This window comes from Ovis canadensis, chromosome 8 (assembly GCF_042477335.2).
Source record: "Ovis canadensis isolate MfBH-ARS-UI-01 breed Bighorn chromosome 8, ARS-UI_OviCan_v2, whole genome shotgun sequence".
Taxonomy (NCBI): Eukaryota; Metazoa; Chordata; class Mammalia; order Artiodactyla; family Bovidae; genus Ovis; species Ovis canadensis.
The window spans coordinates 68085098-68112361 of NC_091252.1; the positions used below are offsets into that span (position 1 = coordinate 68085098).

At 38.1% G+C, this 27264-nt stretch overlaps 1 protein-coding gene across 1 annotated transcript in view; it reads left to right on the forward strand.

Annotated features, from left to right (window-relative positions):
• Positions 1-8332, forward strand: part of ENPP1 (ectonucleotide pyrophosphatase/phosphodiesterase 1) — a 71722-nt gene extending 63390 nt beyond the window's left edge. The window contains exons 21-25 of the mRNA XM_069599262.1: positions 710-839; positions 1871-1951; positions 2784-2916; positions 5085-5247; positions 7480-8332. Coding sequence (XP_069455363.1) covers positions 710-839; positions 1871-1951; positions 2784-2916; positions 5085-5247; positions 7480-7650 — 678 coding nt within the window. The 3' untranslated portion in view covers positions 7651-8332. The remainder of the gene's footprint in view (positions 1-709; positions 840-1870; positions 1952-2783; positions 2917-5084; positions 5248-7479) is intronic.
• The last annotated feature ends 18932 nt before the right edge of the window (positions 8333-27264 follow it).

Genomic DNA, 27264 nt, shown 5'->3' on the forward strand with positions numbered 1-27264 from the left:
CTACCTTAATTTGATTTTTAATTTTTGAAGAACATCTTCAAACATTTCAAACACTTTTTAATTGACTTTGTAGTATTGAGTTCGCCAAAAACTTGACTTGTGTTTTTCCGTAACATCTTCAAAAAACCCAAACAAACTTTTTGGACAGCTCAGTATATAGCAGTTTACCCAGTGTCTTGTTGGTCCCCATCCTATTTATTATAGTTTAATACCTTAATTATAAAGTCCTAGGACTCTGTTTGAATTTTCAGTTTTCTTATATAATGAAAGCTGTAAAAATTGAGTCATCACTACTCATGAGGTTTTCATATTGAATCGCTGTTCCATGGCTTTCCCCCTACTGCCCCCCACCACTTTTGGCTGTGTTGTAATATGAAAGAGTCTGATCTCTAAAAATCAGCAATTTACTATATGAAAGTTTGAAACTGAACAGACAAAAATATCATAAACAAAAGTAGCACAACATGGTAGGAAAAAATGGCACATATATGACGAGTGATTAATATCTTTAATATTATAAAGAGTTTTTACACTTTGGTTAGAAACAAGATGAATAAACTAATAGAAAAATGGAAAGTGGTGCAGGGCATGAACAGACAACCAGAAATGCATGATTTTATGACGCGGTTCACCTTTAATTATTTATGAAGCTCTAGTGTTTTGTTCTGTATGCCTCATCCCTGATTGTCCTTTCCATTTTGTTCTTCAGGACAGTTTCTTTACAGAAGACTTTTCCAACTGTCTTTACCAGGATCTCCGAATTCCTCTTAGTCCTGTCCACAAATGTTCATTTTATAAAAATAACGCTAAACTGAGCTATGGGTTCCTCTCCCCACCACGTAAGTCTCTTCCTCACTGATGTTCCCTTTCCCTTATGTTCTTTCTTTCTTCCATTTCCTTTTCTTTCTTATGGGGATGTGTACATCTTGTTTACTTATTGGTGAAAACTGTGAATGGGAAATAGAACTATTAGGGAAATTTTTCAAGTATCTAAAACTTGATTTTTGGAAACCTGTTTACTTTTGTTTGGAGAGTGATGGATTTAGGGTAACCACTGTAGATAGAACATTCTTCACTTTTCTACATTTGTTTTAAACAGAATTTGAGAAACTCAGGTCAAAAGGATGCATCAGGGTTCTTAGGAAGGAGATACCATTTTGTTGTTTAAAAAGAAAGCTCTGATTTGTCAAAGAATGAGGTAAAGGAAGAGCTGAGTTTGCTTGCTCTTTCTCTGATACAGAGCCCTGGGGAATGGCTTTTTTTTTTAAATCGTGTTCTATTTTTTTCAAGTGGCAGATCTGTATGTTAATGAGAAGACATTTTGAGGCCAGCCTAAAAAGGAAAAAGTCAGAAGACTCCAGTCAATACGCTCAATATCCAGTCCAGTCCCCAGAGCAAGTTTCTGAAGTCAGAACTTGGCTTTTGCATTATAAAAATAGGTCCAAGCCAGAAGTCCATACAAAGAAGCCTTGTACATTTCAAGGCAGACATCCCTTGTGATGTTTTTTCTGGTTAGTAGGTGTTCTGAAGCCAGATGTTCTCATTTTTACTTTTCTCCGTGAAAGAGTTCAAGGAAAGATTGTTGACACAATATACTTTAGTTGAAAATAAGGCAAATGAGGTAAAATTTGAATATGTTTAATTTAGGCCCTTCGTATTAAAGATTTTGTTTCTTCATCTTGAAGAAGAAAAGATCCAATTTTTTTTTAAGGGACCTGATCACATTGCATTTCCCCCCTTGATCTAGTACCTGGGAAAGTGTTAGGAGTTTAAGATGATAGCCCATTTTTTAAATACCCCCGTGAGAAAGTATAATTCTTACTGTGATTTGTGAAGAATGAAATAGTTGTTCTTGTTATTGTCTTTGTAGAATTACATAAAGGTTCAAGTCAAGTATATTCTGAAGCATTGCTTACTACTAATATAGTGCCCATGTACCAGAGTTTTCAAGGTAAAATTTTTAATCTTATATATCATAATTTCAAATGAATTTCCCAAAATTATAGGTATGATTTATATGTAATGACTGATCCTCCAAATTAAATGACTAAACATCAAATATGTTCTTATAAGTTTGTTTAACTTAAAAAATACCAGTACACAAAAAAATCCTATAAGTATTGAATTATGATATAGTCCCATATTTATTATATGCTTTATATTTAAGTGTCTACAAACACTTTTGGAGGGAAAAGAATGTAATGGTCCTCCTAACTTATCTAGCTAATGTAATCTACTAATAGATATTTAATTTCAGTCTGTTGCCTTATTTAACTATTTGGAAGTTCTTGACAATTGTTTTTAATTTAAAATGAATAGATTTTATATCATTATTAATTATTGTAACTATTGGCTTTTTTAAGAATAAATACACATTTATTCTTTAAGTAACTTACAGAGCATACAAGGAAAATTTTATTGTAGTTTACCTCTAGAATGCTTTTGAATAGTTCAAAATTCTCTAGAATATTTCAGAAAAAATACAGATGTTAATAAATTTGAATAGCTTGCCTTGTTTGTGTTGTTATATTTTTTTATGCTTAATGATAATATGTGATCTCAGCTTCATGATAATACATATATTTAGGGATGCTTGAAGTAGAATTGAAGTCAGCATTTGTTGGGTAGTCTTTCCAAGAGCAAAAGCTGAACAATGGATTTTTGGCCAGACTTCACTTTATCCCTAATTATGACAAATGCTAATTTTGATTCATAATTTGATTCATAGTTGATTTATGTCATCTTGTTCTTTTGACACTGTAACGTCTTCCTTCTTGTTTCAGTTATATGGCAATACTTGCATGGCACCTTACTGCAGAGGTATGCTGAAGAAAGAAATGGTCTCAATGTTGTCAGCGGTCCTGTGTTTGATTCTGATTATGACGGACATTATGATTCCTTGGAGACTCTGAAGCAGTAAGAACATATTTCATTTACTCTTAAATACAGCTCTCAAATGGGACTACCATCTGGTTGAGTCAGCAGAACCTCTTCTATCTAACTATTCATATTTGTGTAGCTGACATTTCTGATTATGCAGGAAGCCCCTTGAAATAGCTGATTAATTTTGGTGTTTTGGTGTTCAGTAAAATATTTTTTTAGATGAAAGTAGTGTTTATCTCCCACTCAGCTTAGATTAATAATTCTATAGCTCATATTAAATACTGAACTCTGCCTTTTGTTAAGAAGATAACAACAGTGTTTAAAATATCTTTCTGTGGCTATTGTGAAGATGCTGTTTAACTAGCAAACTGCCAGTTTCAAGATAAAGAATGATACAGTGTGGCTGGAGGCATCCTGAGTCAAAGAAGAAGAAGACATAAAGCCATAGTGCCGCAGTGTTGCTGTAGGTTGAATGTCACAGCTTTCAGTTTTATCCAACTCTGCTGCAAGGGGAATTTGTTGTAGGAATGAAAGTACGGTGGACGAGGATGGCCATGTCCCAGATCACTTCTGAGTCCCTGAGATGGCCACCAAATGTGGGTTGCTGGCTCCGCACAGGAAAGCCTTCAAGAGTGAGCCATAGTAAAGAGAAAGAAGGTTTATTCAGGGAGCTACACACTCCATAGATAGAATGTGGGCCATCTCAGAAGGCAAGAGGCACCAGGGTATGGAGTGTCAGTTTTTATAGGGGTGGGTAATTTCACAGACAAATGAGTGGGAGGGGTATTCCAGCTCTTTTGAGGAAGGGGTGGGTATTTCCAGAAATTGGGCATTGCCGACTTTCTGATCTTTATGGTCAGCCTTGGAACTGTCATGGTGCCTGTGTTATTCTAAGTGTATACTGACCCCCAAGGTCTAGTGGAATTTGAATCGTCTGCTACCTTGGACCTAGTTAGTTGTAACCAATTTATGTCCTGTCCTTGGGCTATGTCCTGTCCTTGGGCTGTGTCCTGTCCTTGGGCTGTGTCCTGTCCTTGGACTATGTCATATCCTTGGGCTATGTTATGTTTTTAAAGGTTGTGCCCTGCCCCCTTCTGGTCTCAGACTGATACAGTGACCTTCTTGAGAAACCACCAGTGGTGCTTTCATAAAGGAAAGAGGAAGAACATTTTAGAGATCGGTTGATCTTTATGAAAACAGTTGCAAAATTTTTGGAAGCAACTTTGGTTCTTCAGTCTATGAGAAAAGTGGAGAGAAACATCTACTGGGATTCAGCCCCTTTCTGAGAACCACTCCCTCAGGCTGACTTAGAGATTACTGTTTACACATGTACACCTGTGACCACATCATTTGTAAAATTATATTTTTATTATAGTCTTTAAGGCATAAGGATCCTATGTAAATGCCTCAGAGGTGGCAGCAGGAGAATGGGTACAGAAGAGAACTTATACTTTTCCCATTCACAGCTTCAACTGGAACACATTTGAATCTGCTTTATGTATCGTGGTTTTACATAAGATTGTGGTTTCTTTTTTTTAATGATACCACCACTACCTTAAATTTTGGAAGATAACTAAAAAACCAAATGAATCTACTTTTTTTTTTTTTTTTCCCCCAAACAAATCTAATCTTGAGACCTAAGGAAATAGAATTAAGATGAGGTAAAGGTGTTACTTGGGACATTTTGAGAATATGCTTTAATTAAAAAAAAAAAAGTAAAAACAAAGTTATAGAATAGGAAAGAAGATCCAATTAAAACAACACCTTCTCTGAAGGAGCCAGAATGAAAAAAATCTCAAACCAGTTTTATTTCTTTCACTCTGTTCATAACTGCCTGGAGTTTAAAAGATTCTCAGTAATGCTTTAGAGTCTTGGTTGTACATATTCAAAATTGATGATTTTTCCCCTTAGTGTCTCAATTCCAATCTGTTAAGGTGGAATTACCAAAAAATACAAAGTTTTAATAAATTTCTATAAAAAGTAACATTATTTGGATTGTGTTTCTATGTCTTCTAATTCTTCTTCTTCTCCATCTGGCAGAAAATGTTGAGGTATTATGATGACTAACTTCTTACAATATATTTAATTATTTGACTGAACTTTATTTGGGGATGTATTATATTAAAAATATACTTTAGTGAAATAGTCATTAAAGGGAATAGTTATTTTTTTCTTAAAGTGAGTATTACCATATTTTACAGAAACAGCAGAATCATCCGTAATCAGGAAGTTCTGATTCCAACTCATTTCTTCATTGTGCTAACAAGTTGTAAAAACACATCCCAGACTCCCTTACAGTGTGAACATTTAGATACCATGGCTTTCATTTTGCCTCACAGGACTGATAATAGTGAAAGCTGTGCGGTAAGTGGCCTTTGTTAACTTATCTTTGAGCATTGATAGATAAATATATTTGTGCAGGTCTTACGTCTGACATTACTGTGGGAAAAGAAGACGTAACTAGAACATACATGTTTGAGATTATAGAATGGTTTTAAACTTGATCCTCTTAGTTTATTCAAAGAAGATTATTCTTGTCTGTTAAAAGCACTAACAGTAAGATCAAAACATAAAAACTTAGTTGACGTCATATGGCTTAGCCACTAAATCCATGTATAAATTCTGGGCCCTCCCTGGGGAAAAAAAAAGGACTACAATAGATTTATGCTTACATTTCACTAACCAAAATGATGTTAAGTGCCTTGAATTAGGTGTTAAGTTCCTTTTCCATCTGTACCATTCCAAGAGCTATTATACTGATAATAATAGCTTTTTTAAATGTAAGCATTTAACAAATTCTATAATGGCAGTGTAACCAGAAGATACTTAATATTGGACTTGAACCAGAAAGTGAATCATCTGAAGGTGTATCAGATATACTTGGTCTTCCCTGGTGGCTCAGATGGTAACAAATCCACCTTCAATGAGAGAGACCTGGGTTCAGTCCCTGGGTTGGGAAGATCCCCTGGAGAAGGGCATGGCAACCCACTGCTGTATTCTTGCCTAGAGAATCCCCATGGACAGAGGAGCCTGGTGGGCTACAGTCCATGGGGTCACAAAGAGTTGGACATGACTGACCGACTAAGCACATAGCACATGAACTTACTGACCCCTTCTGTGTCATGTCTGAAACAGTGACTAAGGATTAGCTGGATTTTGGCCTGAGAGAACAGATGTCTTTTATTTATTCATGTAAATGCTGGAACAGATGGCCAGTATCTACTGACCAAGTAGCCTACTGACTCAGGCTCTTCCCTTGAAAGCCAGAGTGAGGGTTGCTGGAATGGAGGAGACTGAGTATAATAGCAGTACTGGGTGGTGGATGATTGGAAGCTAATGGAAAATGGAAATTATTGATCTGTTCCCTTTTATGTGAAAAGTCTGTATTTATTTTTTGCAACTAATAATATCATCAGGGCACATGAACCTTTATTGAAGTATGTCTTTAAAGCATAATCACAGCACACCAGCCAGTGGATATGTTCTTCATCTGACTTTCTCCAGTTGTCATTTTCAGAAAAATTTACACCAACATATGGATGTATGATTTCCATCTCTGCTTCCATGTGCCAGAGCATAAGCCTTTTAATTCTTTTTTGATCTCATATTAGCTAGAACTTCACTACTTCACCAGAAGTGAAAGTGTGTTTTTCCACTTCCCCTAACCCTTTCTTCATTGCAACTGTGTAGATAACTGATTCTGATAAGAACTAGCATTTGTATAGCTCATTTGCACACATCATTGTGTTTGATCTTTAGAGCAACACTGTGAGGAGGGCACAGGTAAGAGAATTAGTATTCAGATATTAAATAACTTCCCTCAGTTTCCCTGGTAGGATAATGGTAGAAGTAGAACTTGAATCCAAGTTGTTGTTCAGTCACCCAGTCATTCTGACTCTTTGCAGCACCATGGACTGCAGGATGCCAGGCCTCTCTGTCCATCACCATCTCCCAAAGTTTACCCAAGTTCATGTCCACTGCATCAGTGATGCCATCCAGCCATCTCATCCTCTGATGCCCTCTTCTTTTTCTGCCCTCAGTCTTTCCCAGCATCAGGGACTTTTCCAATGAGTGCTGTTCGCAACAGATGACCAAAATACTGGAGTTTCAACTTCAGCATCAGTGCTTCCAATCAGTATTCAGGGTTGATTTCCCTCAAGATTGGCTAGTTTGATCTTGCTGTCCAAGGGGCTCTTAGGAGTCTTTTCCAGCACCATTGTTTGAAGGCATCAGTTCTTTGGCATCATTCCAAGTTCCTTTCTGCTAATTCCCATATTCTTTCTACCATGGCATGTTACTTCTGTTTTCCAACATTTTTAACCCCATACTTTGGTGTTTCTTGCACCAAGGCAATGTAGGTACATCTGTTCCACATATACTTTTCCTCAGATTTGATACATCTACTAAACAAATGTGAATGGTATGTATTGGATGGTGAACTACTCAAGAGCAGGGATTATGCCTAACAATTCTCATGGCATCTGCCATTTAAGAGACAGGGTGTCATGACTAATTATAATGAGGGAGATGCAGAGAGTCTAGGGAAGGTGGATTGACTGTTGTCCAGTGACTTGTCTTCCTTTCCCACCCTCATAGCACGGGAAGCGTGAATCCTTATGGGTTGAAGAATTGTTGAAGCTACACAGAGCTCGGATCACAGATGTTGAACACATCACCGGACTCAGCTTCTATCAAGAAAGAAAAGAGCCAATTTCAGACATTTTAAAGTTGAAAACACATTTGCCAACCTTCAACCAAGAAGACTGATACTTTTTTTATTCCAAAAACACGGCAGTAAATCTTTGTGAAAGAGGCTTCTGTTTTATACATCCTCTATTTACACTGTTGCATTGTTTGGAGACTGTCAACCAGAGTTAGAACTGGGAATCCTCTGTGATACACGACCTTCTCAGGGAAACTTGTGGCCTCCGTGTAACAGTAGGAAAGTGTTCCTACTGAGTCTCACACATGTTTGAATGTGTAAGAATTGTTCAGATTTGGGAATAAAGACAGATCATACCTAAAACTGCTCTTCTACTTCTCTTAAGGGCAGAAGGAGCTGTGAACGTTCTCTGGACACCAGATGTTTGAATCATATTATCATTAATAAAATTCTATGATGCTGACAAACACTAGGCTAATAAATAGGATTGGACTAGACCGTATTTCGTTAGTTTATTCACAGGAATTTAAAAGTGATTCTGCATTCTTTTTAACTTGGATATTCATTTATTTTCATTTTAATCAGAAAAGTTAATGGGAGCAGAAATATTTGAAGCCCTATTTTTATCTCTTCTGTACACCCCCTCAAAAGCTAACTATTTTTAAGTTGTAATTGGGTTTCTTCAGATTTAATGATTCTTTCAGGTTAAACTTTGAGGGGCCATCTGTACTAAGTGTATCTACCCTTTATAAAATTTTATTCTACATTTGTACCAAAAAAGAAAAATATTCCCAATCTGATCACTGATAATATAGGTTGAAAATAACTCCAGTAATGGTTATTTTACACATTACATATGTAAATGGTTATTTACACATTAAAAGTGTGTCTTGTCTTAGTGAAACTTCATGGGGCTTGTCAACTCATGCAAAATAGCATTTTCATCCAAATAATAGAAATGTTTTCTTCTATACACAGAAATCATTCTACTAGCAACAGAGCTGTACTGTTCTGAGATGTTCATTTTGAAGTTCCATTGATTTGAAGAGAATGTATTACCATCATTTTATATCTTCTTAATACTCATGATAAATGAACTTGATTTTCTTCACTTCATAGACTATATATACCCTTCAGTACCAACCTGTGAATGTTCAAAAGCTACATCCATTTTTTAGGCTACTTGAGTCTGATTTAAGTGTTATATTATTAATAACACCAAAGGTCTGTATTTGTCCTTCACATTCCACTTGTTCTTCAATAACATAGGGGCCCCAAAACCTTTAGATAATACAGGTTGCATCTGTAAATTATTTACTTATTTAGAAAGTTTCATTGATTTTATTTTAGTCCCACAGATCCCTGAAGTTCTATACATTTTTTCTTTCCCCCCCAGTTTCTTTTTTCTTTGCTATTCAGATTGGGTAGTTTCTATTGTTCTGCCTTCAACTTCACAGATTCTTTCCTCTAATTTCATTTTGCTGTTGAGCCTATTCATTGATTTTTATATTTCAGTTATTGTGGATTTTTTGTTTCTAAAATTTCCATTTGATTCTTCTTTGTAGCTTTTATTTCCTTGCTGAGAATGTTTATCTCTTTGCTGAGACTTTCCAGTTTTGCATTTGTTTCAAACATGTTCATAATTGCTTATTGAAGCATTATGATGGATGTTCTAAAATCCTTGTCAGATAATTCCTACATGTGTTGTCTTTATGTTGGCATCTGTTATCTTTTTTCATTCAAAAATATTTTTTCTGGCCCTTGTAATAAATGATTTTCAGCTAAAACCTGGATTTCTAGGGGTTATGTTTGAGACTGTGGATCTCATTTACACTTTCTGCTTTAGCTGACTTTAGCAGGGGAATGGGGGGCACTATCCTATTAATGCCAGTTGTGTTAGAGTCCAGGTTTTTTTTACCCTCTATTGACACTTGGAGTGAGGGGAAATCCTTGTTGCTGGACAGAGTGGGAATTCAATATCCTACTCTGTCTCCAATGCTGCCTCCCTGTCTGGGATGTGCTGCTGCTGCTAAGTCACTTCAGTCGTGTCCGACCCTGTGTGACCCCATGGACTGCAGCCCACCAGGCTCCCCCGTCCCTGGGATTCTCCAGGTAAGAACACTGGAGTGGGTTGCCATTTCCTTCTCCAATGCATGAAAGTGAAAACTGAAAGTGAAGTCGCTCAGTTGTGTCTGACTCTTTGCAACCCCATGGACTGCAGCCCACCAGGCTCCCCCGTCCCTGGGATTCTCCAGGCAAGAGCACTGGAGTGGGCGCCATTGGATGTGCTGGGATCCTCATTAGTGCCCGCATGTCGTCTTCATTGATGCTGTGGACAGGGGAGGCAAGGAAAGTGTTTTGTTTTTTTATCACTAGTGGGAATAAAATTATCAGTTTCCTACTCAGCCTTCTCTGATGCTATTCTGGCAGAGAACTTGGGGCAACTCTTCACAGTCTGGCAAGCCCCTGTCTTTCCCAACGTGGTGATGTTTAGCTGGAGTGGAGTGGTTATTGTTTTCTTTCCTGCTAGGCCACTCCTCCTCTGGTCCTCTGGCTGGAGAGATAGCAGGCCTTTCTTGGGGCTTCTTTTTGTCCTTACTTGTTGGAATTTCCAGGTTGCCGACTTTTTCAGCAACAAGTATGGGATATATGAATTAAAAGAAAACCCAGGGAAACTCACTGCAGTGTTGCTCCTTGGGTCTTGAGGTCCCTAGCCTGTCTGTCTTCTCCTCTCCACCTTTTAGAGTCTTCTTATGTTTCTTTTATGTATAATAACAAAGCTTTTTATCTGTACTTTGCAGAAGGATATCTCTTTCTTTATAGAAGTATCTTACTGATTTTTATATGTTCTTCAAAACACATACAGACACAGTTGCCTCTACATAGAACATCGTAGCAGATCTTAATTAAGTGCATAGACGCCTTTCCCCTTTGCCAGACACCAGGAATAACAGAAAAAGCAAGTTACAGTCTTTTTAGTCTTGAAGAAAGGGAGGAGACATAAGAAGTGTAAATGATCCCCAAAAGTGTGGCAAATGTTATAATGGAGCCATGGGCGGAGTGCCAGGGAGCACGAAGGAGGCAGTGGGTGCTGCTTGGCAGTGAGAGGTGATTTGCCAGGAGTGGTGATGATTGGGCTAGAAGCTGAAGGATGAATTTGAGCTCTTTAGGTGAATAGGTGAGGAAAGGGCATTTTAGCCTCCCTTGGATGCATACATTTTGGGCATTTTTCCATTTACTGCTACTTCTGATATTTTCTACAACCGTCACTGTGACCAGTTTACAATATGCAACTATTTCATTTTTCTTTTGTTGACCTCCTGTTCTTAAAGGAAATGTCAGAATATAAATTCTGTGCTGACTTTAAAGGGAAAGGCATGCACATCTGTTCCTACTTAGTTTTCAGTTGCTCTTATACAGCATTCTTTTTTTTTCCCTCTTGAAAGAGACCCTTTCTTTTACTCTTTAATAAACTTGAAACATACGATTAGTCTCCAGTTTGAATGCTAAATTCACATGATCATGTATGGAAATGTTTTTATTTACTTTTCTCAATAAAGGCCATTCTTTTCTTTCAAATGAACAGCAAAACTTTTATTTATCCCTAATTTTACTGCCCTGTCTCTAGTCAGTACTTCTTAAATGAGGTAAGTAACTCTCATGCAAAATTTTCTACTAGGTTAGTCTAGTGATGGCAGAACAAAAAATCAGGTAAAAACATTTCCAGGAATCAGAGAAAAGAGGTCAAGCCTTAAGGAGAATAAGGTGAATGTTCAGGTTCCAGCGGGATAAGGAGAGCCATAGGTCAGTTGGCCTGATTGGTCCTATTTAAGGAGATAAGACAGACCAGACTGGGAGAGAGCTGAACCACCAAGTCCTGCAGGAGGCTCTGACCTCCTCTAGACTCTTTTCTGCCGTTAGCTGCAATAACTGTCCTGCCCGGATCCGTGGGTACGTGTTTATCTATAATTAAAACTGTTGAACTTTGAAACTAAATGTGATCACACTTCCTACTGAATCCTAGCACAGGAATTTGGTATGTAGGTGCTTCCATAAGCAACGAATTAAATTTGTTTATGTCTATAGTTCAAGGACATTTTCCCTGATTTTTGGCCAGTTTAAATATTGTAAGATAGAAAAAAATTCTGTAGAATAAGTGTCTCTAAGCTAAGAGATGTGGATTTACAAATAAAAGGTGTGTATCCAGAAGACTGGCTGCTTTCCTGTGTGGATGTGGGTGTGTGGATGGAGTGTAGGGGCAGGGAATGGGTGGAGCTATGTCTCTAGGGACTGCTACTGAGTACAAGGGTTGTAGACAATTAACCACAGCTGTGTTGTCCAAAGGAAAGACAAGATCCAAAGTTCATTTCAGGTTCACAAAGTGAACAGCCATTTCTGACATGTGACTGATTATTCTTGTTTTTTGGTATTTTAATTACATTTAGCTATACTTCAAAGTAAAAACAAGTAACATATAAATGCAAGGCATATAGAAATATCTTTCCAGTATTTAAAATGATCTGAAACCGGAAGGAAAGACTCCAACTTGTAACATATAAATTTTTTCAACATGAAATTTTCTTACTTATCTTCTCCATAATATATAGTGACTGGAGAAAAGAAATCATATCTATACCAGGAACAATAGATGTATAAAATACATTTAGTCTATTAGGAATGGGTATTACACCTATGGGATGGTAAAAGGAAGCAATATAATCCTACCCCAATGCAATCGTTTTAAATTTAACTTCATACTTGCCCCCAAGCACTCAATTCAAGGAACGATTTGAGGATTTTTATAAAAATATCTAACATTATTTTTAAAACTCATATCCAATTTCACTATATATTAGAAATTCAAAACTCAGAATACAATTTAATAAATATACAGGAAATGAGATTTTTACATCTTTTGATAATTTTGTCCAATGATGTCCAGGTATTTTTCACTATCAAAGATCATTTCTGCCTACACTTAAATGCAGTAGTTTGGGGTTTAAATAAAGGAAGAAAAACTGGTCTCAATGGAAAGTTTATAAGCTAATGAAAGCTTGAAATGATTTTAAATAAATGAGAACAAAATATTCTCAGTCCAATAAATAGATCTTATTGCTCCAATTTTCACAATTAAAATCTCAGATAAAACCTACAATTTTGAGTTCTCTGTCATAAACGATTCTATGCTGCTGCTGCTATTGCTAAGTCGCTTCTGTTGTGTCCGACTCTGCGACCCCATAGACGGCAGCCCACCAGGCTCCCCCATCCCTGGGATTCTCTAGGCAAGAACACTGGAGTGGGTTGCCATTTCCTTCTCCAATGCATGAAAGTGAAAAGTGAAAGTGACGTCACTCAGTCGTGTCTGACTCTTAGTGACCCGATAGACTGAAGCCTACCAGGCTCCTCCGTCCATGGGATTTTCCAGGCAAGAGTACTGGAGTGGGGTGCCATTGCCTTCTCCAACTAATTCACTAGTTTAGTATGCAATAAAATAACAGAGGCTTTGAATAAGTTAAACTGGCTAGTAACAACTAATCAGTTTTCTTCAGTGATTACTGTTCTACATAGGCAGGATAATTAATTCACGGATGGTCTTTCTGGTCTATCTTCAACTATTCTTACACTACATAATCAATTAGGGACATCTTTTTACAGATGTATGAAGAGAACACAGGTAGCTTTACGTAAGTTGAGTTTGTTAAATCTATTTGTTACGACAGGAGATTTCTGACACAAAAATTGCTCACTGCACACTGAACCCCAAAGAAGTGATGAAACAAGACAGCTGATGTTAGGAGGTATATGGGAGTGGGGTAGGGTGAGAAGTCATGGATAAGTTAAAAACTGGCAAGTATCTGGTAAAGCAGAGCCACTTTTTAAGGGGCATAAGAAAAACTAATAAGTCACCATTTTGGTCTCTTTAGAGAAACCCATTTGTTGTTAAGAACTTAAGACCATTTACTACCATTCATGCTGCAAAATGCAGTAGTCACACTATTTCCAAAAGCATCCTAAAAACTGTAATGCAAACGAAATCTAATACCTTGACACAATCTCACTGTCTTGAGTTACTCAGTTTTGTTAAGGTCCAAACAGAAACAAGCCGGTAAATCTATGGGGCTTTTATTTGTGTACCATCTTGTTCTTAAGGTAACACCACTGATTATCTCAGTAGCACACTTTAAGCCTGCAACTAGATTAGACTCAGTTAGAGCAAAACTGACAATAAGTTTCAAAGCTGTGCTTACTTGGTTAAGGAATTAGGCTTTAGGGATAAACTGGGGAACAGGGCAGATGGGATGCCTTTCCCCTTCCTTGGTACTTACTTATTTTAAGTTCTAGCAGCCCAAGGCACGTTGGGGCTTCCCTGGTGGTTCTGTAATGCAGGAGACCTGGGTTCGATCCCTAGGGCAGGAAGATCCCCTGGAGAAAGGAATAGCTAGCCACATGCCTGGTATCCTTGCCTGGATAATTCCATGGACAGAGGCTACAATCCATGGGGTCACAAAGAGTCAGACACAACTGAGCTACTAACACTTCACTTCCAAGGCAGATGTCCTTATGAGTCCTTTTCTCTATTCCCATAAGGGATTGATCTTGTGATCATACCCTCCTAGACCTTGGAGAGTATAGACAGCACCTCCCCTCAAGACTAGACATTCTTGTGTAGTTGTCCCAACTGCCTGTGATCCATGACCTGGGCACAATGTTGCTAGATGGCATTGAGACCTAAGAGATTGTCCCCAAACTCCTTAACCCACCCCCATGCTAGATCTAAGTACATGCTTGCAAAAGGCAGGCTGCAACCATAAAAGATAATAAAGTAGTTTCAGGGTAATGTGGTTATAGGTATAAGGGGATTTTTAGCTTCCATCTGGGTTTTCTAGGGAAAGACCTGGCAGGATCGTCTCCTAAAGAGAAAACATTACCATAAGCTGTGTAAGGAAAATGAGAAGTCCCAAGAAGCTGCGTTGTCTATATGTCTCTCAGCTTGTGATCATCTGTTAACTTTGCTGACTGTATCCTTTGAGCTTATTCCAGAATACTGTAATTTTGATAAGATGTGTGTTGAGTGAAATTGAATTCACTGTTTCACCAGGAGTACAACTCGATACTGTGGGATATTACCCCCTCTCCCCGCCTCCCTGCCCCTGTGGTTTGAATTGTCAACAAAAAATTAGTTAATCAAAGAAAGGATTGGGAAATTTTAACCGAGTCAAATCTGAGGATTATAATCCAGGAAGAGCATCTCAGAAAGCTCTAAGAACTGTTCCGCCCATTAGAAGTCAAGGCACTGTTTACGTAAGTTTTTTGAGGCAGAGTGCAAGTCGCTCAGTTGTGTCTGACTCCTTGCCACCCCACAGACTATACAGTCCATGGAATTCTCCAGGTCAGAATACTGGAGTGGGTAGCCTTCCCCTTCTCCAGGGGATCTTCCCAACCCAGGGATCAAACCCAGGTCTCCTGCATTGCAGCTGGATTCTTTACCAGCTGAACCACAAGAGAAGCCCTTGAGGCAGAAGGCTATATGTTAAATGATGCATTATTGATTATATAAACCAGATTTCAGTACCATGATGGTGGGTCATGTGATCCTTTACAAAATCAGCAATATTATCTTCTAAGGAGTTATCCTGTTGGTACTAGGAGAATGTTGCTGTTTATGGTTGAATAGGTATTCCTGCTGATGGGGGAAGCTGGGTCAGTTCATAATGCAGCTACACACTGCAAGGTGCAGGGAGAGGGGAGGCCAAAGAAGAACTTTCATGTTTACAATTTTCTTATCTTGCCATAAATATGAATTTCATTTTACATAACTCTCATTTGGTATTCAGCATGTATTTCTTAAATTGATAGATGATTTTCACGTATTTATTGTCTTGTCTCCAAAGTTATTTCTCACTGAGAACAGAAATTATCTTTAGATTCTCTGTTTCTAGCACAGCACTTGCATGTAGTAGCTTTTCAATTTGAAAAATGACCAAGTGAATACAAACCAGTGAGATGATCCTAGCAAAACATCCGTTTAAGATTGCCAAGACGTCACAGGTTACAGAAATGCAGCTGAAGGACAATCACACTGAAATGAATAATTCTTTGCATCCCTATTTTTAATTTCCAGATGGAATTTCAATAGAATATTTTTTAAAGAGTTCATTTATAGATATATTTCTAAATAATAAGAGATCCAGAATGCCTTTGAAGGGCCATTCACAGTTGTTTCATTGACTATATATCCTGTGGAAAGTATGATGCCTGATGAAGTGAAAGCACAAGAGGGAATTTTCCAGTTTTGACATGTCAAGTGAAAACCCCTCCACAAAGCACTTAGTGTTTCTCCAGTAACAAGTTGTTGTCATAAATATTCACTGGCAAAGGTGCAGATGCATGGCAGTGTCGACCACGCTTTGTAGCCCACACTCCAGGAGCAAAAACTTTCTCTTCTCTTTTTTAACCATACAAGCTACTTGTGTTTTACCAACAGGATACCACAAAGGCGTGGGCAAAATCAAACTGAACTGATTTAATCCAAGACGGTGGACAAAGAAAGCTAAAGGTCACTGCTTTCCGTGTCTTGATTTCTCTCTGTTTCCATACCAACCGCTCAAAGCTGACGGACGCTGGCCCTGACTCATTTCTGTGTTTGTTTCAAAAGTACCTGGTGTTGAGCAGAGATGCTTTGCAGCTGTACTGAGAGGGACGCATACTTTGAGAGAGACACAGCAATCAGCTGCCCCCAACTGGGCTCTTACTTGACCACAGAACATGCTTGCACAGATGAAATCTGGGGGAGTGTAGAGTTACCTCTGCTTTATCACCAGGCTAAGATCTCCCCACAAGGAGGGATTTGCACTATCATGCGGTCGCGAAGAGTCAGACATGACTGAGCGACTGAACTGAACTGACTGGCACTATGCTTGGCACTATGCTGTGTGCAAAGGAGCTTGGAAGACTGCACGTTCCTGGGCTGCCCCTTGAAATCCCCACCCCTTTCCTGGAGCCCTGCTGACCTGTCTGCCTCTCGATCTTTAAAATTCCCTTACTCCCTTCCTCTGGGGAACTGTCGCTTTTGGTGCTCAAGTGCCTCTTCTCTATTCTCTGGCTTAGTATAAGTCTATCTTGCTTGCTCCAAACTGTTTCATTATTGGCAGTGCAAACCTGAGCGAGAATGAACCTCCTGACTAAGCTCAGGATGGGAATGGAAGTGAAGGGAGTTCAGTTCACGTAGGGCCCCAAGAGGGGCCCTCACATCTGATCTAGTTCTCATGTTCATCAACTCCAGTAACACGTTCTGCAGGGGTGGGGGGAAACAGATCAGCCTGGAAGGAAATAAGTAGGTGGTAACAACCACCCTGGAGCACCTGGAACAAATAGATTTCAGGCGACTTCCCTTTACTAAAGAAGAGAGATTTTCCTCTTTCCTAACTCTTCCTCCTATTTTTGAAATTTAGGGCAATGGAATCTAGCATTGCCTATGATGGTAGCGAACTAAGTGTTAGAGATGGGTTAAGTCACCCCATCCCTCTCTGATGGAAGGTTGACAAATGACTAAACTTAATAACCAGTGCATCAATAATATTATTATAACAACAAAAGTCTTTGAGATGATATCAAATATGATGATAATTATAATAACTACCCATTACTGGATGCTTATCTTGTTCCAGACATTGCGCTAGATGGTTTATATATATTTTCTAAACAATCCTGTAATATGAAAATACTCATCTAACTGTGACTAGTGGGTTATCCCTGGCAGGGACTTGAACTCAGATCCTGGAAAAGTTCATATGTTTAAGGAGTATATCACGTTGCCTTCTTAATAAACACCTGGAAAATGTTCAAGTCATCAAGTTCTACTTCATCAATAATTGAACTCTAAAACAGTTCTTGAAATACATTTATTAATAGTGTAAATATTAATAGTAGGACATATCACCAATTTTTCAAAAAGCCTTTTAAAAACATAACCAAGATACATAAACCCTCTGTTGAAGAATGGGCAACAGTTTGGATTAAGGCATTTGTAAGAAAAAAATGCAAAGAGCAAATCTAAGTGCATAAAAATGTTTTTCTTTGTGAATTAACATTTTTGTGCTTACCATATGGGGAAAAGATTAAAAAGATGCAAATTTCCACTGTTTCAAAGTTAATAGGCAGTGAGACCTTGAGAAGGGCATCACAAGGCAAGATACTCTGACATCTCTGACAGTGATCTGATGATTGTGTTCTGAAGTCTAAAAATTGTCCATAAACACTTCAGTCTTCAGTTTGAAGAACTTTCAGTTCTTCAGATTTGTTCTAAAGAAGCCATTATCCAACTGTCAGAAGATACAAAGTAATATTCGATCTAAATGGTTGGCTATTATTAGAGAAACAGTAATGATATAGTATATTCATATAATATAATACACTCTTAAAATGTGATGCTTATCTAAATTTATTAAAGTAGAAAACTTCACTTTCAATTTCAATAGGAATTGAAAATGACAGCTTCTAAAATGGCATGTGATAATGTATCCATTTTGGTGAAAGGGAAAAGAAAATCCCTTTTCTTCCTCTTTCCCCTCTTTTTCCTTCTCTCTATTGTTCCCACAGGAAGTAAACACCTTAAAACATTAACAGTAATTATATCTGAGTGGCGGCATTTGGAATGATCTTCACTTTCTTATTCTTCTATAATGCATTAATTTCATAATCTGAAAAGAAACAGTAAAATTCAGTTAGGCAAAAGATATTTTAAAAATTCATAAAGTACCTGAAGTGTCTTTCCCCATATCTATATAGGTGGTAAAAAGTCCAAAGAGCAGAAAGTACCCAATACCGAGGGATATTGACTAGATACAGATTAACAGTTTATATATGCCATTCACTCATTACCCTGCTGGTTGCCATGGGAATGCTAACATAATTCCAAAAGGCACATTCTGACTTGAATTCTGCCATACTGCACAAGACATTTGTCTTTGATCAACTTCCTTTCCATTTTCTGCATGCACACACACCTGAGCCAACTTCCTTCTAATGTATCAGAGAGGAAGTGTGGCTCTTTTCTTCCCCAGACCTGACTCCTCACTGCCTGGAGGACTTTGTTTTCTTAATGATTAACCCTTCTTTCTCACACACATCTCTGATTCCTACCTCTGAATGATCCCATGTCTCTGCTTTGACTATGTGTGTGTCCTTCTATTTGACTAAAGTATTAACCCTGCTGGGTTTGCCCCCTCTGACACCCTCACAATCTTCTCTCACTATGGGAGAGAACAAAAAAGTAACTGGTTTTTATTTCCTGACCTTATTTCTTCACCAATCTCTCTCCTTTGTTTGAAACTCCAGTTTCAGATCACCTCCCCAAACTTCCCTACTTCTTATAACCTATCTTAAAAATGTAATAATTCCTGGGACTCACTGGTGGTCCAATGCAGGGGGTGTGGGTTCAGTCCCTGGTGGGGGAGTTAAGATGCCTCCTATGTCATGGCCAAAAAACCAAAACATGAAACAGAAGCAATATTGTAACAAATTCAATAAAGAATTTTAAAATAGTCCATATCGAAAAAATTTTTAAATAAATTTTCCTAATTGATAGATTTTATTTTAATTTTGGAAATTTAAAAATATATTGTAAAATATAAAAAGGAAAATAGCACTCATCGATGCAGGCTCCCAGTGATAACATTCTTTCTAGTTTATTAACTTCTTGATCGTTGCGTTAATCCTTTTGTTTTGTATTTTCAAATATTATGAGTATTTCCAGCATCTTTATATGATCCTGATTCCATTTTTTTCAGCAATATTTTTCTTCTTTATTTGTAATTTATTTTTTCTATATTATTACTGCTTTGAACCTGTTATCCCCTGTTTTAAAAATCCTTCTATTGTTCTACCATGTCTTCCTTAAGTTTATTTTATTTTCTGGATTCATATTTCTATTAGCCTGTCCTGTAATGTGAAACATTTCTTCCCACTCTTTTGACCTATGTGTTTTTCTTCTAGATGAAATAGATGAAACGAACCCTCCCTTCCTCCCTTTCTACAATCCTTCCTTCCTACCCCTAACCACCCCTCCCCCACATTCATCCTTCCTCCTTTTTCATCCTGCAGTAATTTGCTGAGTTTAGTGCCATTTCTTTTTATATTACTCATTGTATATTATTCTGAGATGAAGCAGTCATCTAGTTGCATCTGAGAATTGTTTGTGTTTTCCTTTAAACTACTCTGTCAGGGAGGAATAATTTTGTATCCTATTCAATTGTCTGAAGCTCAAGGGCAGGGTAGGGATGGAATGAGGTTGTCTTAGACTTTCTATGATATTTGGGATCTTTCCTTCTTCAGAGATTGGGTCTCAGAGAACTGTACACTTAATCTTTGGTTAAAAAATCCTATGTTGGATAATTTTGGACTTTGACTTATTTCTCCAATTTAGTGCAGACCAGGGAGATTTCATATATCTGTCAACTGAATTTTCTTTCTCTGTTTCACTGGTTTTCCTCCTATTGTGTCCTTATTTAACCATTGGAGTAGATTGTTGGTTTTTGCCACTCTGGTTACCTCTTTTCAATATGACTTTGCTGCTCAATCCTAGACTTGTGACTTATTTTGACCAACCGAATGTGGCAGAAGTGACTTTTTTCCACTAATGAGGTTGTCCACTGATGTGGTCACCATGCGGCTTAAGGTTTCAGCTCTGAAAATGCTCCTGCCACCGTGTAAGGAGGTCGATGCTTAACTATTGAGTGATGAAAGACTACGTAGGAGAGAGGCTCAACTCACAGCCTTGTTCTAAGGGCTCAAACAAGAATGTGAGGCCATCTGGTGGTCTAACTCCAGTGGAGCTGCCAGATAACTGCAGCTGTATGAACAGCCCCAAAGGAGACTATCCAAAAAAAAAAAAAAAAAAAAAAACCAACAACAAACACAAACAAACATCCAGCTGAGCACACCCAAGGAGTAATGAGAAATATTAAATCATTATTTTAAGCTACTATGTCTTAGGTTTTTATGCAAAAATGTATCATTGGAAAACTCAGCAGTGGCCACCTGACTGGAAAACGTGTTTTCATTCAATACCAAAGAAGGGCAATGCCAAAGAATGTTAAAACTATGGTACAATTGCACTCATTTCACATGCTAGCAAGGTTATGCTCAAAATCCTTCAAGCTAGGATTCAGCACTATGTGAACCAAGAACTTTCAGATGTTCAAGCTGGATTTCAAAGCAGAAGAACCAGATATTAAGTTGCCAACATTCGTTGGATCTTGGAGAAAGAAAGGGAATTCCAGAAAAACATCTACTTGGGCTTCATTGACTATGCTAAAGCCTTCGTGTGGATCACAGCCATCTGTGGAAATTCTTAAAAAGATGGGAATACCAGACCACCTCACCTGTCTCCAGAGAAAGCTGTATGTGGTTCAAGAAGCAACAGTTAGAACCAGACATAGAACAATTGACTGGTTCAAAATTGGGCAAGGAGACCGACAAGGCTGTATATTGTCTCCCTATTTATTTAACTTATATGCAGTGTGTGAAAATTGCTCAGTAGTATCCAGCTCTTTGCGACCCCATGGACTATACAGTCCATGGAATTCTCTAGGCCAGAACACTGGAGTGGGTAGCCTTTCCCTTCTTCAGGAGATCTTCCCAACTCAGGGATCGAATCCTGATCTCCTGCATTTTAGGTGGATTCTTTACCAACTGAGCCACAAGGGAAGCCCAGGAATACTGGAGTGGGTAGCCTATCCCTTCTTCAGGGGATCCTCCCAACTCACGAATCGAACTAGGGTCTTCTGCATTGCAGGCGGATTCTTTACCAACTGAGTTATCAGGGAAGCATGTTGTGAAATGCCAGGCTGAATGAATCACAGCTGGAATAAACACTGCTGGGAGAAATAGAAATAATCTCAGATAGGTAGACGATAATACCACTCTAATGACAAAAAGTGAAGAAGAACTAAAGAGTCTCTTGATGACGGTGAAAGACGAAAGTGAGAAAGCTGACTTAAAACTCAACATTCAAAAACTAAGATCCTGGCATCCAGTCCCATCACAAATAGAAGGGGGGAAAGTGGAAGCAGTGACAGATTTTATATTCTTGGGTTTCGAAATCACTGCAGATAGTAACTGCAGCCAAGAAATTAAAAGACGCTTGCTCCTTGGAAGGAAAGCTATGACAAACCTAGATAGTATAAAATGGAACCTAGAAAACTGCAGCCCCTGCAATTTAGATTCCAACACTAAACTGAAGAGCAGTTCGCCCCCTGCTGGCCATATTAGAACTGTTCAGTTCGGTTCAGTCTCGCAGTCGTGTCTGACTCTCTGCGACCCCATGGTCTGCAGCACATCAGGTTTCCCTGTCTTTCACCATCTTCCAGAGTTTGCTCAAACTCATGTCCATTGAGCAGATGATTTCATCCAAACATCTCATCCTCTGTTGTCCACGTCTCCCTTCTTCTCTCTTCAATCTTTCCCAGCATCAGGGTCTTTTCAAATGAGTCAGTTCTTGGCATCAGGTGGCCAAATATTGGAGTTTCACCTTTAGCATCAGTCCTTCCAATGAATATTCAGGACTGATTCCTTTAGAATTGACTGGTTGGATCTCCTTGCAGTCCAACGGACTCTCAGGAGCCTTCTCCAACACCACAGTTCACAAGCATCCATTCTTTGGCTCTCAGCTTGCTTTATAGTCCAACTCTCACCAGGACTACTGGAAAAACCATAGCTTTGACTAGACGGACCTTTGTTGGCAAAGTAGTGTCATGGAATAAGCTGCACATGCTATAAGCTGGTCATGGAATAAACCCATCGCATGTAAGTTTTGTTGTTCAGTTGGTCTGACTCTTTTGTGACCCTATGGACTGTAGCCCACCAGGCTACTCTGTTCATGAGATTTCCCAGCAAGAATACTGGAGTGAATTGCCATTTCCTCTTCCAGGGAATCTTCCCCACCCAGGGATTGAATTTATTTCTCCTGAACTGCAGGCGGATTCTTTACTGCTGAGCCACCAGGAAAGCTCCATGTAAGATTAAGTGCTTTTATTTACCAAAATATTTTCTACGGAGACACTAAACTCCCAGAGCCATTATCTATAATTATTCACTTATCATTTTTCCATTTCTTAAAGTGAATGTACAGTTCATTTGGGTATAGCTCACTCATCCTCCAACTTTTATTTAACCCTAACAGGTGCCAGGAGCTGTGCTAAACGGTTTTCAAAGATGACATTGGTGCGGATCTAAGTTTGGCATCTAACAGAGTAACATATGGGGAAGGCAATGGCACCCACTCCAGTACTGTTGCCTTGAAAATCCCATGGATGGAGGAGCCTGGTAGGCTGCAGTCCAGGGGGTCGCAAAGAGTCGGACACGACTGAGCGACTTCACTTTCACTTTTCACTTTCATGCATTGGAGAAGGAAATGGCAACCCACTCCAGTGTTCTTGCCTGGAGAATCCCAGGGACAGGGGAGCCTGGTGGGCTGCCATCTATGGGGTCACACAGAGTCGGACACGACTGAAGTGACTTAGCAGCAGCAGCAGCAGAGTAACACAGACGTGTAAATTATTCAATGAAATTTAATGTTCATTGAGCCTAGAAAACTGCAGCCACTACGCTTGTTAGATTCCAGCACTAAAGAACAGTTAAAGTTTACATCAAAAAGCAGTTTAGTTTGCATCAGTAAAGTGTTATCAATGTGATGGAAGTGGTCTGTGTACTAGCGAATAAGAATGAGGACATAAAGAAGGCAGTAAAGAGGTTCAGCAGAAGTGTAATTAGTAAATTGGATTCCTATCCTTAGAATTCTCTAAGATGAGGGGATATGATCGTACCGATACATTAGTTATATATTTTAATATATTCTGCATTTTTTCTCTAGTTGAATTTTTAAAATTTAAATTTATTTATTTCAATTGGAGGCTAATTACTTTAAAATATTGTATTGGTTCTGCCACACATCAATTTTTTAAGAACAGTTTTTTATTTAGAATAATTACAGAATCACAGGAAGTTGCATAAGTAGTACAGCTAGTCCCCTGCCTCTGACACCCAGTTTTCCCAGTGATTGTGGCTCCAACAGAAAGCTGATAATGATATAAAGTGTGTGCGTAGTTCTGTGTCAGTTTATCATATGTTTAGATTTGGTAAGCACCACTGGAGAAGGAAATGGCAACCCATTCCAGTACTATTGCCTGGAAAAGCCCAAGGATGGAGGAGCCTGGTAGGCTACAGTCCATGGGGTTTCAGAGTTGAACATGACTGAGCGACTTCATTTCATGGCAATCAAGATAGGAAGTATTCCATCACCACAGACCTCCCAGTGCAGTATATTCTCAGAGAGTCACTCCCACCTCCTCCCGCGTCCCTAACACCTGATATTGTTAATCTGTAAAAGATGGCACTGTCCCCTACATAATGTCTAATAGCAAGACACAGACATGGAAATCATGGAAATCAAATGAAGGAAATATACTAAGGTATTTTGTCATTTCAAGAATGTTATGAATGAATTCATATAGTACATAATTTTTTGATGTTAACTTTTCTCCCCGCGCAGTACAATATCCTTGAGGTCCATCCAAGTTGTTCAAGTTGCTGCATAAATCACTAGTTTGTTCTTTTTAATTGATAACTGGTGTTCTTATTATGAATGTTCAAGAGTCTAATTACTCATCTATTATAGGACATTTAGTTATTTCCAATTTTTAGTTAGTACATGTAAAACTGCTATGAAGAATCATGCGTGGGTTTTTGTTTAGACATAAGTTTTGATTTCTCTGGGATAAATGTCCAGGAAGACAATTATTGAGTTATATTGTAAGTGTATGTTTAGAGGTTTTTTGTTTGTTTTGAGAAATTGCCAAACTATTTTCCAGGGTGGCCATACCATTTTACATTGCCACCTGCGGTGTATGAAAGATCCAGTTTTCCTTCATCCTTGCCAACAATCTGGGTGTTACTATTTCATTTGTCCTGTTTTGACAGATGTGCAATGCATTTCCTTATTTGCTAATATGTTTAATATGTTTTAATGTCTTTATTTGCCACCTGTAAGTCCTCTAGTGCAATATCCTTCATGTCTTTTGTTTATTTTTTGATTGAATGGTTTATTAATTATTTTTTTACTATTGTTTTTTGAGAATTCTTTTAACATTCTGGATATGAATTCTTCATCAGATATGTAGGCTTGGAAATATTTTCTCTCAGTCTGTAGATTGTCTTTCCCACTTCTTAACAGGGATTTGTTAAGAAATTTTGATGCATTTACTTAGCAAAATTAAAATGCTTTTAATTTCAATGAAGTCTGATTTATCCCACTTTTTTTTTTAATGAATCATGCTTTTCGTGTCAAGTCTAAGACCCCTTCACTAAACATTTAGGTCGTGAAGATTTTCTCCTGTAATTTCTTTGAAAAAGCATTACCATTTCATGTTTTACATATAAACCTATGATCCAAAACTTTGAATTAATTTTTGTACAAAATGTGAGTTTAGGTTAGGGTTACTATTTTTGCCTACAAGTATTCAGTTGCTCCAGCATTATATGTTGAACAATATATCCTTCTTCCATTGCATTCCCTTCATACCTTTGTCAAAAACCAATCCGGTGGATCTTTATGGCTCTATTTCTGGGTTCTCTGTTCTCTTCCATTGATCTAGGTGTCTATCTCTCCATCAACACAGCACAGCCTGTTTACTGTACCTATACAGTAAGACTTAAAATCAGGTAAGGTGAGTCCCCCCATGTGATTATATTTTTTCTTCAAAATTGTTTTAACTCTCCTAATTACTTTACTTTTCCAAATAATTTTAAAATAACCTTGACCTTACCAATAAAATATCTTCTGGAACTTTTACAGAAATTGCAATGAACGTATGGGGTTAGGGTTTTAGGATTAGGGTTAGGGTTGTTAGGGTTAGTGTTAAAGAACCTGTCTGCCACTGCAGGAGACATAAGAGATGGGGGTTCGATTCCTGGGTCAGGACAATCCTCTGGAGTAGGAGATGGCCACCTGCTCCAACATTCTTGGCTGGAAAATTCTATAGACAGAGGAGCCTGGTGGGTTATAGTCTATGGGGTTACAAAGAGTAGGAGGTGACTGAACATACACACACACACACACACACACACACACACAAATCAATTTGGAGAGAATTGACATATTTTCCAATCCATGACCACAATATGCCTCTTCATTTATTTACATCTTCTGTTTTTTTGTTTTTTGTTTGTTTGTTTGTTTTTTACTTATATTTTCATTTTCGTCATGTCCCTTGTAGCTCATTTGATAAAGAATCTGCCTGCAGTGCTGAAGACCTCAGTTCAATCCCTGGGTTGGGAAGATCCCCGGGAGAAGGGAATGGCACCCCACTTCAGTATCCTTGCCTGGAAAATCTCATGAACAGAGGAGCCTGGTAGGCTGCAATCCATGGGGTCGCAAAGAGTTGGGCACAACTGAGTGACTAACACTTACTTACTTATTAGATTTACACTCAGATTTTTTTTTCTACCATCTGTAAATAGTATTGTATTTAAGATTTTGATCTACAAATGTTCATTGCTAATGTATAGAAATACAATTCATTTTTATATATTGATCTTGTATCATGCAGTTTTTCTGAACTCTTTGACTAGTTCTAGGATATTTTCAGATAGATTTCTTAGAATTTTTATGTGGATAATCATACCATCTATAAATGAGAATAGTTATATTTCTTCCTTTCCAACCTACATTCCTTTAAATTTCCTTTCTTGCTTTATTTCTCTGACTAGGACTTACAGTATTATGTTGAATAGCAGTGGTGAATGGGTATCCTTACCTTGTTCCCAATTCTCACAGGAAATGTTATTTTTTCACCCTTAAAAATAATGCTAACTGTAGGTTTTTTGACAAATATTGGTTGATAGAAATGCCATTTTGTTTAATTTTTCTCAGTCAAATTAAATCTGAAACTTAGTTGCTATGTTTATGATGAGGATCCATTTTTTGTGTGTAAGAACAGTAGGTTTATATAAAACAATTAGAAAAATAATAAATAATACTGTTATGAAGAATTTTCCTCTACTTTTCAAAGTTTCTTTCAGCTCATCTAATAGTCAAATTGAGATGAAACTGAAATAGATAAACAGGAGAAAAAGTGGAAAGTGAAGTAGCTCAGTCGTGTCCGACTCTTTGTTGACCCCATGGACTATAGCCTACCAGGTTCCCATCTATGGGATTTTCCAGGCAAGAGTACTCGTGTGGGTTGCCAGTCCCTTCTCCAGGGGATCTTCCTGACCCAGGGATTGAACCCAGGTTTCCCACATTGTAGGCAGACACTTCAGCATCTGAGCCACCAGGGAAATCCTAAAATAGGAGAAAAGCAAATTTTAATTTTGAACTTATGGGGGCTCCACAATCACGAGCAATTCAAAGACAGAAAGGTAAAATGAAATCTGTATGCTATTTCGAGTTAGGGGTCTGGGCCTTCCAAGCACAGGAAGGTCATTACAAGACAATAAGAAGAGCAGATGTTGGGTAATTGGAATGTTTGCCCTACCACATAGATGGGCCACTTAAATAAAATTGATCCCTGGCAATAATTCTAATTCTGGGAAAGACTCCTAATTTGAATTTTTCTAACCTACAGAAGGGGCAAAATTTCTCTTGAATCCACAGAGTCTCTATTGCTTTTAGTACAAAATAATCTAACCACCAGAGTGGGGCGATTCATTGTGGGGAGAGT